Raw genomic sequence first — 14112 nt, forward strand, 5'->3', positions numbered from 1 at the left:
GATGCATTTGTACTTTTATCTTTTTTGTAATTTCAGTTTAATTGCACACTGCACCAGCCAGAGAAAGACTTTTTTAATCCTGCCATGTTCTGGCCTCCTGAGCCACACATCACTAATGTGACCTTCAACATGGAGCTCTACAAAACAGATCTATTCCTTGCTCCCTCCCAAGGACTCTTCTCTGTTGCTGAAAATGGGCCAATATATGTAGAGGTAACAAACTGAAAAAGGCTCTCATACTAGCAAAAGCATTTTGCAGGGCTGTACAACTCATTGTGCAGCTGCCTTAAGTAGATAGTTATGTGCTTTTGGGGTGGTAGAGAACAGAAATTGTGGGTTTGATTTTGACTACAAGCAGGACAGTGCTTTTCGTTGACATCAAAAGATCCTTGCAGAATGCATGAATTTAAGTACAGGGTCATTCTTTTCATATCTGCTTTACTGTTCAAAACCTAACAGTGGTCTCTAAGTTTTTGCTCTGACCTGGCATTTTTTGGTGAAGACTTCAGGGCTTATTTTTATTGGGTAATGTGGTTGAACCTCAGATGATAATGAAGGCATGGTAAAAAAATGGTTGCAAGTGTCTGTCTTTTACATACTGGTGTTCTCAGGTTACAAAGTTAATACAGGTTCTGATCTGTCTCTGAAGTACATTCAAACACTTTGTTTGAAACACAAAAGTGTTTCAAACACTTTCTTATGCTAATGCACGGCATCTAAGGGTATAAAATAAATGAACCCGACAAAGTCAGCAGCCGTAAGCATAGTGGCTCATTTAACACTAGTAGTTGTCATCACTTTTTCAGTGTATTGTGAATCTTTCTCATTCTCTACCCAGTGAAGAGGTTTCTATTTCTTTCGAGAAAGGTCATAAGGATTCATCCCAAAGTAGTTATTTTAAATGACTTTCTGAGTCTTTGTAGTATGATGCAGCACTGCATGGTGGAAACAGAAATGTGAAAGTGGTATTGGAGCTCCAGATTCCTGTTTCCTCTCATTTGTAGTATCCTGCTTGTTGTATTTTCAGTTACTAGAGCAGTTTACTGCTTCCTTTCTTTAAAGCTGCTGTCCATTTAAGGGCGTCTAGATAGCAGATGGTCTGTGAAGGTCTTTTTTTGTTTTCTTTTGTTTTTCTATTTTCTCATACTTTGCCTGACAATAAAATACCAGCTAAACAGTGAAAAGAGTAAGCAGCTTTGGCTTTATCATATCCTCAGTGCTAAAATGAAGCCCGTCGCATCAGTGAAGCCTTCTCTAAAGGGATCTACTAGTCTCTAACACCCTCATTAGAGATCCTTAGCAAGCAGACTTGGGAACGATATTTGTGACCTTTAGTTGGTGGTAGTTTTTGTCTGTTCTGAAGATCCTTAGTTGTTTTCTGCCTAAAAGACTTTAAACAGTGTGATAGTGAAAAGTTCTTAAGACAGCTGAAACAAAAAGAAGGTATGTCCTCATCATGGAAGAATATTCATTTATCATTATATTCATATCATCATAATATTTATCATAACATTTATATCATCATACCAGTGTTCACAAAAGACACATGATTTTTTTTTTTTCATTTGGATAAAATCTTCTGCTTCCTTCAGCAATCTGAGGTGAGTCCCCCTGGCTTCTAGCTCTTGGAACTGATCTGGTTCTGGAGCTGTTTTTTCAGACAAATGTGCTGATTTCTTCACCACTTGTCCTGGCAAACCCCCCCTTTTTTTTTTTCTGTTTCTCCTTCTTGCACAATGGAAAATGTATATCAGTTTTGGACTTCTGTGATTTCATTTCTAACTGACAGACATTTTAACGTTGTTGTTGTTATTAAAAAGATAATTGAAATAATTTAAAAAGCAAACAAACCCCCCACTGCTTATGATCTGTAAATTACTTAAGCCTTAATCTGTAAGAACTTTCTCTGCTAAAAAAATTTTGTTGGCGTCTGAACATTTTGGCTTTTTTTCCCCAGATTTCATTTTCTTACCTTATTTTGGTCTCACCTTCCTACTATAGCTCTTTTTGTTTCCTCGAGATATTGTGCATCTTTTTATTTGCGCAGTGTTTCATAACACAGTAATATGTTTGTCCTTCATGTCATGTCTCTTTTCATATTAGTTTACACCACCAGCTTCTTTCCCTCTCGTTATCAGTGCCTTGATTTTCATTCACCCCTCTTGTTTCTTTTTATGAAATAATCTCTTCTGGTTAGATGCTTCAGCTCATCCTTTCATCTTTGATTAATGCTCACATGGTGAAAAAAGGGAAATGCCATTCTTCACTGCACAGCTTAACATCCAAAAATGTCTGTATAGACCACAGGAAAATTTGGAAGGCTCTTATATATACATGTAGCACGTAAGAACTAAGTACACATTTAAGGCACATTTTCTTATTTCTGAGAAGAAAATTATTTCTTGTGAAACTGTTTTCATCACATCATGTTAAGTGGTCCTGTTATTTGTTAAGACTAGCATGCTTCATTTGTTACAAATTCCATTTTTTTTCCTAATTATTCTGTAACATTTGCTGTCTCTATCCAGTTCAGCTGAAGCATATCAGTGCCCTCCAAGTTGGCACTTTTAATTATTTTTCATTAAAGAATATCAATTTCAGACTCATACTTGACAATAAATTAGGGCTTTTTAGTAGACTGCCCACACCCCCCAGTCCTGGAATGCCACCCGCATGTCAGACCTTGACCTCCACTCTGCCTCTGCATTCCACTCTTGGCTGGGGCTGGGTTTTCTGTTGTGTGGCTTTCTTTCTCATTCTTTTTCCCTCTTTTTTTCCTTTTTTTTTTTTCCTTTCATTTTTTCTTTTTTTCTTCTTTTTTTTTTTTCCTTTCATTTTTTCTTTTTTTCTTCTTTTTTTTTTTCCTTATTTTTCTTTTTTCATTTTCTTTTTTCTTTATTTTTTTTTGTCAGTAAAGCTTTCAATAAAGGCAAAGGATTAGTAATTGCCTTTCACAGAGTTCTCATGATCTGTCTCACTGTGAGGGAAGAATCATCATCTCCAGTTGTAGTTGTAGTCAGTTGTAGTCAATCTGGGTTCATCCTTCCAACCCCTGTGATTCTGTGATCTGGCTGGATTTTATTTATTTATTTAAGATAAGGAATTGGAGTTGTTTTGCATGGTAATGCTATTAAACAGCTGCTAGTTTTGAAACCATAGATCTTCCTCTCTGTGTGTGACAGCCTACCCTTAACATTCAGCTTTCAAAACAGTTCAACTGGAATGTGGAACTGGATCACTATTTTAAACAGATGTCAAAAATACAAATGAAACGTGCACTAAAAATGTCATTTTGGAGATCTTACTATGTCTTTCTTTTTATTGCAGGTGTCTGTGACTAAAGCTGACAGATCCTTAGGCTTTGCCATTCAAACGTGCTTTGTTTCCCCATTTTCAAATCCAGATAGAATGTCTGATTACACCATTATAGAAAATATTTGTCCAAAGGATGAATCTGTTAAATTCTACAGCACTGAGAAGTTGAACTTCCCAATAGCACATGCACAGAAGGACAAAAAAAGATTCAGCTTTGTGTTTAAACCAATATTCAACATCTCACTGCTCTTTCTTCACTGTGAGTTAACTTTGTGTACAAATAAAGACAAAGATACACAAAGACTGCCTAAGGTGAGTACTTTTTTTTTTTTTTTTTTTTTAAGTCTAAATTGATTTAAGTAATAATAAGTTGTGGGGTTTTTTTAATCTGAAGAGACTACATGGTTTTCTGTTGGATTGATATAATGAGCATATTTCTAGGTTCAAGATTTTATGGGTTATGATGCTATATGTTTTGACAACAAAAATTACAGTTTCTATTTAAATCTCATTGTGAGGGATAAATAGAAATTGCTTTTCATTATGCAAATGGTTCAGATTTATCTTTGCTATCAATCTCACATAACACCATGACAAACGATGTTATGTGTAACAGTAGGTATTCTTGCAAGTGTGTTTGACCTTCCTTTGAATATTGAGATCAGCTTATCTCAGTACAACTTGGGTAGAAAGTAACTAAGTACTGCCATGTCTGCTACATTTTGGTTCTATATCATCTTGGGTGTTTTTACAGCAAATGGTCTTGCGCTGCTCTACTGATTCTAAATAAAATTCATATTCTATCTGATATTTACAAAATCACCAAATTTTGTGTTATGATTAATGAATATGGCTTAAGTTCATTACCAGAGAATGCATTTTAAGAACAACTGAAGTTCAAGAGTAACACTCCTATAAATCTTAGAGGATTCTTAATGAATGTAAAGGTTGCATTCTGAAGCACTGTTTGGGATTACTTTTGCCTGTATGTCATACAGATATTGTTTGGAAGTTCTCCTATATTTTTTGGTAAACAACATTTGATAAAACTTATAATGAGATAGCTGTGCAGCTGGCAGAGCTGGACTGACAGACACTGCTGGTGTTTGAGTGACTCTGACCTCACCGTTCTTTCCATCTGCAGTGTGTTCCTCCTGATGAAGCTTGCACCTCTCTGAATGTGGATATGATCTTGGCCATGATGCACAACAAAAAAACCTTCACCAAGCCTCTTGTAATAACCCATGAAGGAAAACTAGAAGGTATGAAAATGGGCTTGACTTGTTTAATAAATCTAATATATTATATTATGTACTTATAGCCACTTGAAATGGGCTTTTAAAGAAAAGAGTACTCTAAGTATGAAGCATCTTGTAATCTTGTGGTAATACCGTGTTTATAAGTTGTTATTTGTTTAGACTTTTTCCCTGGCAGAAGTTATCATGGTAGTTGTTGCCATCTATTAATGGTCATTATTGATCCCTGGAATGTGATTTTGCCCAGCATTGACAAAGGAATACCGTACTAAGCAACAAAGTAGGTTTCAGAAGTATGAATACATCACTAGTGTTTCCAGCACTTCTTGTTGCCCAGAGATCAATAGCAGTAGTCTGTTCCTTGCTGCATCACTTCTTTATTTTGTCTGTAAATATATATCTAGGAATAATAGCAGTAGAATTACAAGATCTTGAGAATGCTAAAGCCCCAAAAGTTTGTAAAGCAAAAGGGTGGCCACTGGAAGGAATGTGTTTGTTGGGTTTTCTTGTTTTTTTTTTTTTGTTTTTTTTTTTTAAGCAACAGGAACTGAGAATTGTTTCCTGTTTCATTTAGTTTGAAAGTTTTTGGTGAATCCCTCTGGCAACAGCATTAGTCATATTTTGTTGCATTCATAGAAGGAGAAGGTATACATTATCTTTTCGTTTTTGTATTAGCATGGCAGTTTAATTAGTAAGCTCCAGTGGCTTTATGTGCATATCAAAATCTTACAATTGTGTACGAAAGCTGCTTAAAATTTCAGATTGCTTTTCAGGTAATGTCAAAGGATGGGGATAAGAAATTCTTTAACCTCCATTGTACAGTGTGAGATTTTTAGTTTTCAAACAATTTATAGTACCATAGAGCATTGCTATAGGACTTAAGAGAAAAGTGTTTCTATTTAATTCTACAAGGCAGCTTATGATTTATTTTACAAGTTTCTTGATAATACAGATCAATTCACAATGAATTAAAAGCTGGTAATTGATCTGTTGATGTGATACAGCTGAATCTCTACTTTGGCTTGATTCTGCGCTCTTTCTTTTTACAAAGCTCCCACTTTTTCATTTGCTTTCCTATTGGCGATGAGTAAATCCTCCAACTGAAGTTCATCTTTCAATAAACGGACTTATACTCTGAGCTCTCTTGCCCTTCTGATGTGTGGAGCATTGTGTGCAGCTCCCGTCTAGGACTGCACTCAGAATGTTGCCTTTGTGAGAGGCACAAGGTCTTAGTGTGCAAAGACGAGCTAAATTTATAAAGATTAGTTGCAAGACAGCGATGTGATAGAGTATTTTGTTGTATCGTGGGTGATTTGGTCTAATTGTGGGACGTTCCATGGAAATCTCCTCCAGCATATCACAGCTTTCAGATGTAATACAAAGTGGCACATTAACAACGTAGCTTTGTTGGTATGCAGTTGTTCTGCAGTGAATCAAATGACCCCTTTCTGAAAGTAAAGAGCAATACATCTAAGATTTGGAGAATAAGTCACATTGCGTCACTAAACTGGAGAATTTACGTCTCGGAGGTGCTGTTCACAATTTTCTTTCACGTGAACAGGCCAGCTTTCATTGTTGCAGACCATATTATGAGTTACTGCTATTGCAGCTGCTCTGTAAGCCAAGTGAAGGATTATATGCTTGAAATTTCAAAAACCTTAGCAAACTAAACATTGCAAAGGTTTTTCTTCAGCCACGATCTTATGATTGTCACTGACTCTAGTAGAAATCACAACTGTCTTGTCTGTATGAGACTGATTACTTCTCCCTTACTAATGTTATTACAGTTTTATACAGACTCACTTACATACACTTTTGTATTTGTGCTGTGGATTGCTCCCTGGTTTCAGTCCAACTTTCCTCACAAATGTTACATTCAGTTATGTATGAACAAGCTCCCCCAAACCCTCTTTTCTCACCTGTTTCCTACTACTGTTCCACCTGTTTCCTGCTATCCTGCCAAGAGTGATTTGGAGGAGATAACTATGCGTTACAACAACTGAACGTAATGCAGTTTAAGAATAACGTGCTATTTGGATATTGTAGGCACGTGTCTGAGGGTGTAATGCCCTTATAGGATATTGCTGTCAGTTTAGTGATGCCACTTGAGTTTAAGAAGCTAGAAAAACTGGCTTGGTTTAAGAACACTTTAAATAAATAACATTTCTTTTCAGGGTTTTTTTGCACCACTTTGTTTATGTTGCGCTTGGTTTGTTTTCTGGTCCCTGAAGATATAAAAATAAGTATTGGGGCACTGTCTTAACAAATCCTTTTACAGCTATTGCACTGAACACCCTCAAATATTCCCAGAATTTAAACAAGATCCCTAGGTTACTGGGCAGGACAGAAGCAAATTCTGCAGCTAACCAAACAAAGACTTGGATCTGAAGCCAGGATCTCTGGCTCTTCTGCTTGAGGTGGCATTCTTGGAGAAAGATAAGAGGAGCCAGTTAAGCAAAAAAAAAAGAGAAAATTCTTCATTTCTTAACATGTATTTACGTAATCACTTTCTGCTACATGCTGATAATGATGATGATAATGCCAAGAATAATAACTTTGGTTTAATAGCTATGATCTTTGATTCTCTGTGTGTGTTTAAACCAAACCAAACAACCCACCATCACTAAAAAAGCCCAACAAAACAACATTCCAAACAGAATACTAAGTAGGAATTAAGCTAACGTGTGAATCAACACATATTCATGCAATTTGGATGAACAAATTTATATTATGCCATAATAGTGACTTTTCTTTAGAGAAGATAGCCACTTATTGTTTTGATTTTCATGAGTTAGCGTGCTGATATCTCATGTTTGTGACTGGTCAGTAGCCAGATCAATGTAATCGCTTTAGGACTGACATTGTAATCTGTGCTCATTTAAGAGCTCCTTATACGAATTAACCAGACTTAACTGCAGGTTAGAACTGATGTTATCTGGGTGGGAAGCTGAAATGTACCTGCCAGCAAATCACACTTTGCATGAACGTAGTTCATTCTATAATGTTTTTCTGAGGAATGATCAATATATGAATGGAATTTTTCTAGGCTGAGCAAGATTTGGACTGGTTTTCCTGAAGTTTTTGGTTTCAAAGATTACCATTAATGTATTTCTGCTTGATCAGATCCTGAAGTTTACTTTCTGAGTTTGGAGGCTCTTTGCAAAACTTTCTAATTTTTTTAATTTGTTTTAAAACAGATTCTTCTCTTCTGAAATCGAATGTGAGACAACCGTGTAAGTAACTCTTCAACCTATCTCTTTTAAGCTTTAAAACTTTGTCTAGTATTAGAGTAATGAGGAAAATTATATTTAAGCTTTCTGAATTATGTGTGTGTGGGTGAGTTTGTTAAATTGAGACAGAAGAGAATTCTGATTAGTGCTGCTGTAGGCATTCCTATTGATCTTTAGGAGAGAAGAACTGTAATCATATCTATATGTGAAAATTGAATTTGGGAAAACACCACTTAGAATTTCAGTCTTAATGACTTCATTTGCCAGTGTGTGTTTTTCCCCCAGCTCTGTCAGTTACCACTTCCCAATACAAGAGCTTCAGCAGCAATGCCATCTTAAGGATTTCCTGTATCCCATGGCAAGCCTCTCTTCTACGCTGCACTGCAATTGCTCACATCCTCAATTACTTTGGCACCAGTACTCATAGGCCATGCTCTAGATGAGATCACTGAATTGATGTAGGATTCATTTATTTGTTTTTGTCCTGTTGTCTTGATATAGTGAATTTCATTTTTCAGCATGGTCAGTGACTAATCCTGGAGAGTAGAAAGAGGGGAGAAGTGGCTCTAGGAGAATAAAATAGGAAGTTGACGGTGATTTGCAGCTAAAATCAGCGATGAATGAAGAAGAGGGAAAATTAGAAGGGGAAGTGCAAAGAAGGTTTTTTTCCCCTCTATTTCTGTCCCCATAGCTTTGAGACTGAATTTACTCTAAATAGCAAAGGCGATGAAAAATTATGCTTCTACTGCATGAGTCTCTAGATAACTTTCTCCTCTTCACTAAGTACTCTCAGAGGAGAGTATACAGGGCTGGTGCCTCATGGAAAAAGAACATTTGAGTTTAGGAAGTCCTTTTCTGTTTTGCATTTAAAAGTGACCAAGTGCCAACAAAGGAATGAGAAATAGTCCCATATTAGTAATGGGAGAAAGGCCTTCTAAGCCACTGTCCATCTAGTTTTGCACATGCGAACTTGGTCACAGGCACTCAGGCCCTTGCCAACAGGAACTGCTGGAAATGACATTTGTCAGAATGCGGATGGCACTGAGAATCCCAGGAGCTGGTGGGTGAGGGATATCTGTGGGGATATCTGTTGAATGCAGGAACATACGTAGTTATTTTTAAAGTGAAGGTGTTGGTTGTGTTTTTAGAACTGGAATTCTCCTGAAGGATACTACTGAGAAGATCTAGTCATTTTATTTCCCAGCCAGCTTAGTCAGTAAAATGTTATTTGCTGGCCTAATTCATTCTGCGTACTGGGAGACATTAAAAATACTGAAACTAGAAATCCATTTTGTAAGAAAAGATTACCCCCAAATGGTTGATGAAGGAGTGTTTTTGAAGCATTTCTAATCACCAAGAAAAAAAAAAGACAAAAGCTGGAAGTTTTTTGATGTTCAGCTCTGGGGCATCGTATCAAGGAACCAGATGCTGTTACCCTTGAAATGGGGCTGCAAAATTGCCTCTCCCCTAGAAAGTGATCTTGTGTGTGTGTGGGGGGGAAGTGTTCTATTTCTGTTTTCTGGAATTAATTTTAGTTATTGTTTTTCACATTTGGCAATGTTTTCAATTGTTTCTATTTATGTTTTTGCTGACTTTTTTTGTTGGCATCTCTTTCCTCTTAACAGCAGTTCCGTTCTCCACCTAGAATTCAGACTGAACTTGTTGGAGATGTAGGGAAAAGTTTGCTTGAATATTAGGGCATTTAAATTAAAATAATCTTTTGCCAAAAATCCCTGCCTTTGTGAAACACATTTTTAAGATAAATGGATATTTAATTGAAAGCAACTTATTAAGGGCCAACTGAAAATGCTCAGTTTTTGCAATGTGTTCCACATTTGGGTGTGCAGAGCTGAAGCTTTATTTTGTGATGTGGAACAGTTGCTTGGACGGAAGCCAGTCTCCAAAAGCATCGTTTTTATTTCCTTGATGCTAATCTGCTACACTGTTCCTTAAAATGGTGCTTAATTTACTATGAACTTCAACTAAAAAAAAGCTAAACAACTTTTTCCATGGAAGTTTAAGGGTAATTGTTCTTAAACACAACTTGTCACTGACAAAATTAAAAGCCCTTATTCTGTGTGTTTGCCTTTTTAGCTGTGTTCTATGGCTTGGACACTCTGACTGTTGTGGGCATTGCCTTTGCAGCATTTGTAATTGGAGCCCTGCTAACAGGAGCGCTGTGGTTTATCTACTCTCACACAGGTAAGCGTAAGAACTCTTAGTGATCTCAGTGTAGATCATAGTGCAGGAAATGCAGTGTGGTATAAGTCCTTGCAATGAGAGTGGGGAGGGGAGTTAGCAGTAGCCATCCTGCCCTTGTTTCTCACTCGCTATTCTCTGTGAGCAACTCCTTGCAGGAGCCTGTTGGTATTTATGAGTAGATTGGTACCTGCCCTTCCTTAAAAGGAGATGTTGTGTGTTATGAAAATATATATATATATTTAATCTTAAATGTAAGTCTTGAAAACTCACCTGGGGTCTTGAAAGTAAAACTGAGATTTCCTGTGTTGTGCAGTATCATTAGTAGCATCTCTGTTTCAAATTAATTAGCATATCCATTAATGTATCCCTTTTGGTTCACATACTACTTTTTCTAATTTATTTGTGTTGGTTTTTTTTAAGTTACTAAATTAGATTTATGTTGCTCAAGATGTGATGTGATCACTGAGCCAAATGACTGAGAGAATGCCTTACTTGCTTTGACATTTCCTGAATATAACTAGACTTGAAAATGTTTCTCTTGATTATGTAGAAATTTTGTCCCTGCCATTTATTTTTCTGTTCATCAACTGTTGCACAAGATGGTGGAAGTCACAGGTAATCTGATTTAACTCAAGCAAATAACCAAAAAAAGTGCCTGAAATTGATGTACTTCTTATGCGTAGCTAATTTTTCAGTGTCTCCTTCTCACATCTCTTTCCATACTGTGATGAGTTATCAGAAATGCAACACCATAAGAAGCAGAGTTTGTTTAGGGAGGTCTCTGTTTTGTGGCTTGATGTGAACAAAGACTGAACAGTGATAAGGCCTTGCTTTGGGTCATGTGATCTTGGCTACCAGTGGATTACTGAGTATCTCAGGATCCCTGCAGCATACTGGACTGCCAACTACTTCCATTTTTAACACTGCAAGACCCTGCCAAGATCGTTAGGAGGTGGGGAGAATGTGAGGTCATTTACTCCAAACCTGTGCAGCTCTGGAGCCCTAGGATTGTCCCATAGCACATTACAGGCTACTGTGGGTTTTCCTCTGCATTTAAGACCTTATGGAAGCTACATAAGTGTAAGGACCAGTAAGAATCTGGTCCTGTCAGGTCAGAGCTCCTGTAAATGTTATGACCTAGAAGCTTATGTTAATTCGGAAAAAATCTGTTTTATTTCCAGTTGACAGTACAGCAACTTAGTATAAGCATTTTAATACTCCCCAATGCATCAGCTGTGTATGAAGCTTGTTTGGAATTCAGAGGCAAATGTGGAAACTGTAAATGTTGGGATCATAAGTATAAACAGTATTATCCTACCCCATGTACTAACGAAACATTATGCAAGAAACGTAAGTGTGACTTTGATGGCTAAATAGGAAATAATTTCCAAATAGGCAACACTTACTAACAAAAATAGTAAAACAGTTGTTAAATTAATATTGTTGGTTCTGTGTTTGGGGAAAGTTGAGATTCTGTTGATATGCAGAATCAACTGTGGGCACATGTTATATATCAGTAATAATGGAACACTCAGAAGCAACATGATAAATCCTTCACTAACAGCAAGGCTTGGACCAATCCCATTAAAATTATTACATTAACAGAGTAGATCAGTCATAGTTACCCTGTAAAAGTAGTGAAGAAGACAGCTGCCCCGACTTTGTGTTTAAGAGATGAAAATAAGTGGAGAAAAAGGCCTGACAAAGAGAAGAAATGACTTAGAAGAAAAAAAAAAAAAAAGTAAGGAGATGCTGTAACTCATCAGGTCAGAGAATCGCAGCAGTGAGATGAGAAAATTATCTAGGAAGTTATCTGGGTTGGATTTTGAAAGTGAGCCTACGTTCCTGCGCGTTTAATTGTTCCGTGCATAACAACTTGTATCTACAAAGCAGAACTTCAGCAGAGTACAGTGAAAGTTCTGGCAGGGACAGTCTCTTAGAGGACAACTGCTGTGATGGACAAGATAATCCAGCTGCAGTGGAAACATTTGGGAGTCCACTGCAGACTTATTAAAATAAGGAGGAAAAAAAAGTTATCTAAATATCATCTACAGAGTGGCTGTCTTTTGCTGTTACAGAATTCACCCTCTGTTGTATTGCTCTTTAAAATCTCATCTTTTGTTGCAAATAATGCTGAGTTTCTATTCTAACCTGTTATTTAGACCAAAAATTGGAAAATGAGTTAACTCTGAAGTTATATATTATAATGATACTCAGAGAATGGGGACAAGCTATGCTGATGGAGAATGCCAGCTGGGAGTGTGTGAAGTACAATACAGCAAAAAGCCACCTTTTTGCCAATAGTGAGAAGGTTTGCTGGTATGATTTCTACCAGAATGGCTCTGTTGGCAGGCTCGTTCTAGCATGGGGAAAGCTTTACGTGTATGAGCTCCTTTATTCATCTGTATTGACTGTTACCATCAAAATCTCAGATGATAGTAAAAAAAAAAAAAAAAGAACTAAAAATAAGTAGAATTTAATCTCAAAATATTAAGCAGGAGTTGTGTTTTGTTTCTGTCTCTCACATAGGACTTTCACTGTTCTCAGTGATTAAAATATAAGAGACTTCTATCAAAAGCATCAAAATTTTGCTTTAAAACTGTGCATGGCTCTCTGAAACAATTCAGTATGGAGTTGTCTGAAGGTACATAGATAGTAAGGGAGGAGAAAAGAGAAGCTGTGCTTGCAACCATGGAGGAGGAATTTTAGCCCACCTTTCTGCAAAACAATTCCCTACTTTTGATCCTTTGCCCAGTCAATTAAAGGCCTTTAAAAGTGACTGGCAGCAGCATTATTTTTGACTGAGAGGCCTTGAGAACAACGGGAAAGCAGTAGAGATTTGCTACAATTAGATGAAGAAACAAAAATTCTTGCAGATTGTGCAGTTTCAGAAACCCTTCAAAATTAGACACATAAATATCTATGAAGTGTCTGTCTTAATAGGAGTAAGTGGTTTTGTTTGGGAAAGGACATGCACAAATCTGTAAGCTAGTGAGGCTGCCAAACCTATATCCAAAGGTGTAAACAGAAAGCTGTTACATGGAATGTCAATCACTTCGCTGTAAGGTAGTGCTTTTTTCTGCTTCAGGCAGTGCTGCAAGTTAACAGGATAGAATGTTCCAAAATCTGAGAAGTTAAATGCATTTCTCCTCCCCCACTTCTTTTTTTTTTTTTTTTTTTTTTTTAAATGGGATCTGATTTAAAATAAACTGACATAGCAACCAATTATATTTGGCAGATGGAGATAGAAAAGCAAACATTCAGACTTCCTGGACAGGGAGTACAACTGGCAGCTTTCCTAAGTGTGAATAATAAAGTGCATGTTGTCGCGCTCGGATGAGTAAAAGCTTGTTTACTGTCAATAGACATGTCCATTTTGAGTAGTCCTGGTTCAGTAACGTTGGATACTCTAAGCTGTTTACAAGAAGACAGATGGGGAATGCCTCTTTAGCAATAATTTACATTTCTTTAAGTCCATTTCTTGAATATTCTTTAAAAATGCTGTGCTGCATCTTTGCTGGGTGTTTAGGAAATAAGATGCAGGAGAAATCAGCCCGTCCAAGTACAGTTGTTGGTCTGTGTTTGTAATATCGCAGTGACAAAGTTTCTTTTCTTCCGGTCTTTGAAAATTTATTCCACAGCTGATTGGGGTGTATGGGAGCTGCCAATAATGCTCTAGAGTTGTAGTACTGAAGAGGAAATTGAATTCCAGCGGGGGATGCCAGTGAGGGAGGGGGCTGCCATCCCAAACTGAAGGGAAGTGCCTGTAGGACGCTTCCAAGAGAAACTGAAAGGAGCAGGTAGCGTCATAGGGATTGCACAGAGGCTGACATGCCTGTCACTTTTCCGTTAAAAAAAAAAAATATATATATATATATATATATATTTTTAATAATAAAAATACACACTTAGCTTGTAAATGAATTTCTGGTTAAATACATCCAGATTGCTCTGACACGCTGATGCAGAGCTGTGTAACTGTGGTTTGTAAATGGGAGACAGCGGGGGGAGGCTGGGGCCCCACTAGGGGAGCCCAGCCAGAGCTGCCTCCTCCAACGCTGCCAGCTGGGGTTAGCTCTTCGCTGCCTTCTGATGATTTTCCTTCTCTT

General features: G+C 37.2%; 1 protein-coding gene across 1 annotated transcript in view; it reads left to right on the top strand.

The window, feature by feature from the left end:
* The window catches only part of TGFBR3 (transforming growth factor beta receptor 3), a 111656-nt gene that overhangs the window by 91482 nt on the left and 6062 nt on the right, over nt 1–14112 (top strand). The window contains exons 12-16 of the mRNA XM_042873837.1: nt 37–213; nt 3328–3627; nt 4460–4577; nt 7769–7804; nt 9896–10003. Coding sequence (XP_042729771.1) covers nt 37–213; nt 3328–3627; nt 4460–4577; nt 7769–7804; nt 9896–10003 — 739 coding nt within the window. The remainder of the gene's footprint in view (nt 1–36; nt 214–3327; nt 3628–4459; nt 4578–7768; nt 7805–9895; nt 10004–14112) is intronic.

The sequence above is a fragment of the Lagopus leucura genome, unplaced genomic scaffold (genome assembly GCF_019238085.1).
Source record: "Lagopus leucura isolate 7727_CA_CO unplaced genomic scaffold, USGS_WTPT01 Super-Scaffold_100009, whole genome shotgun sequence".
Taxonomy (NCBI): Eukaryota; Metazoa; Chordata; class Aves; order Galliformes; family Phasianidae; genus Lagopus; species Lagopus leucura.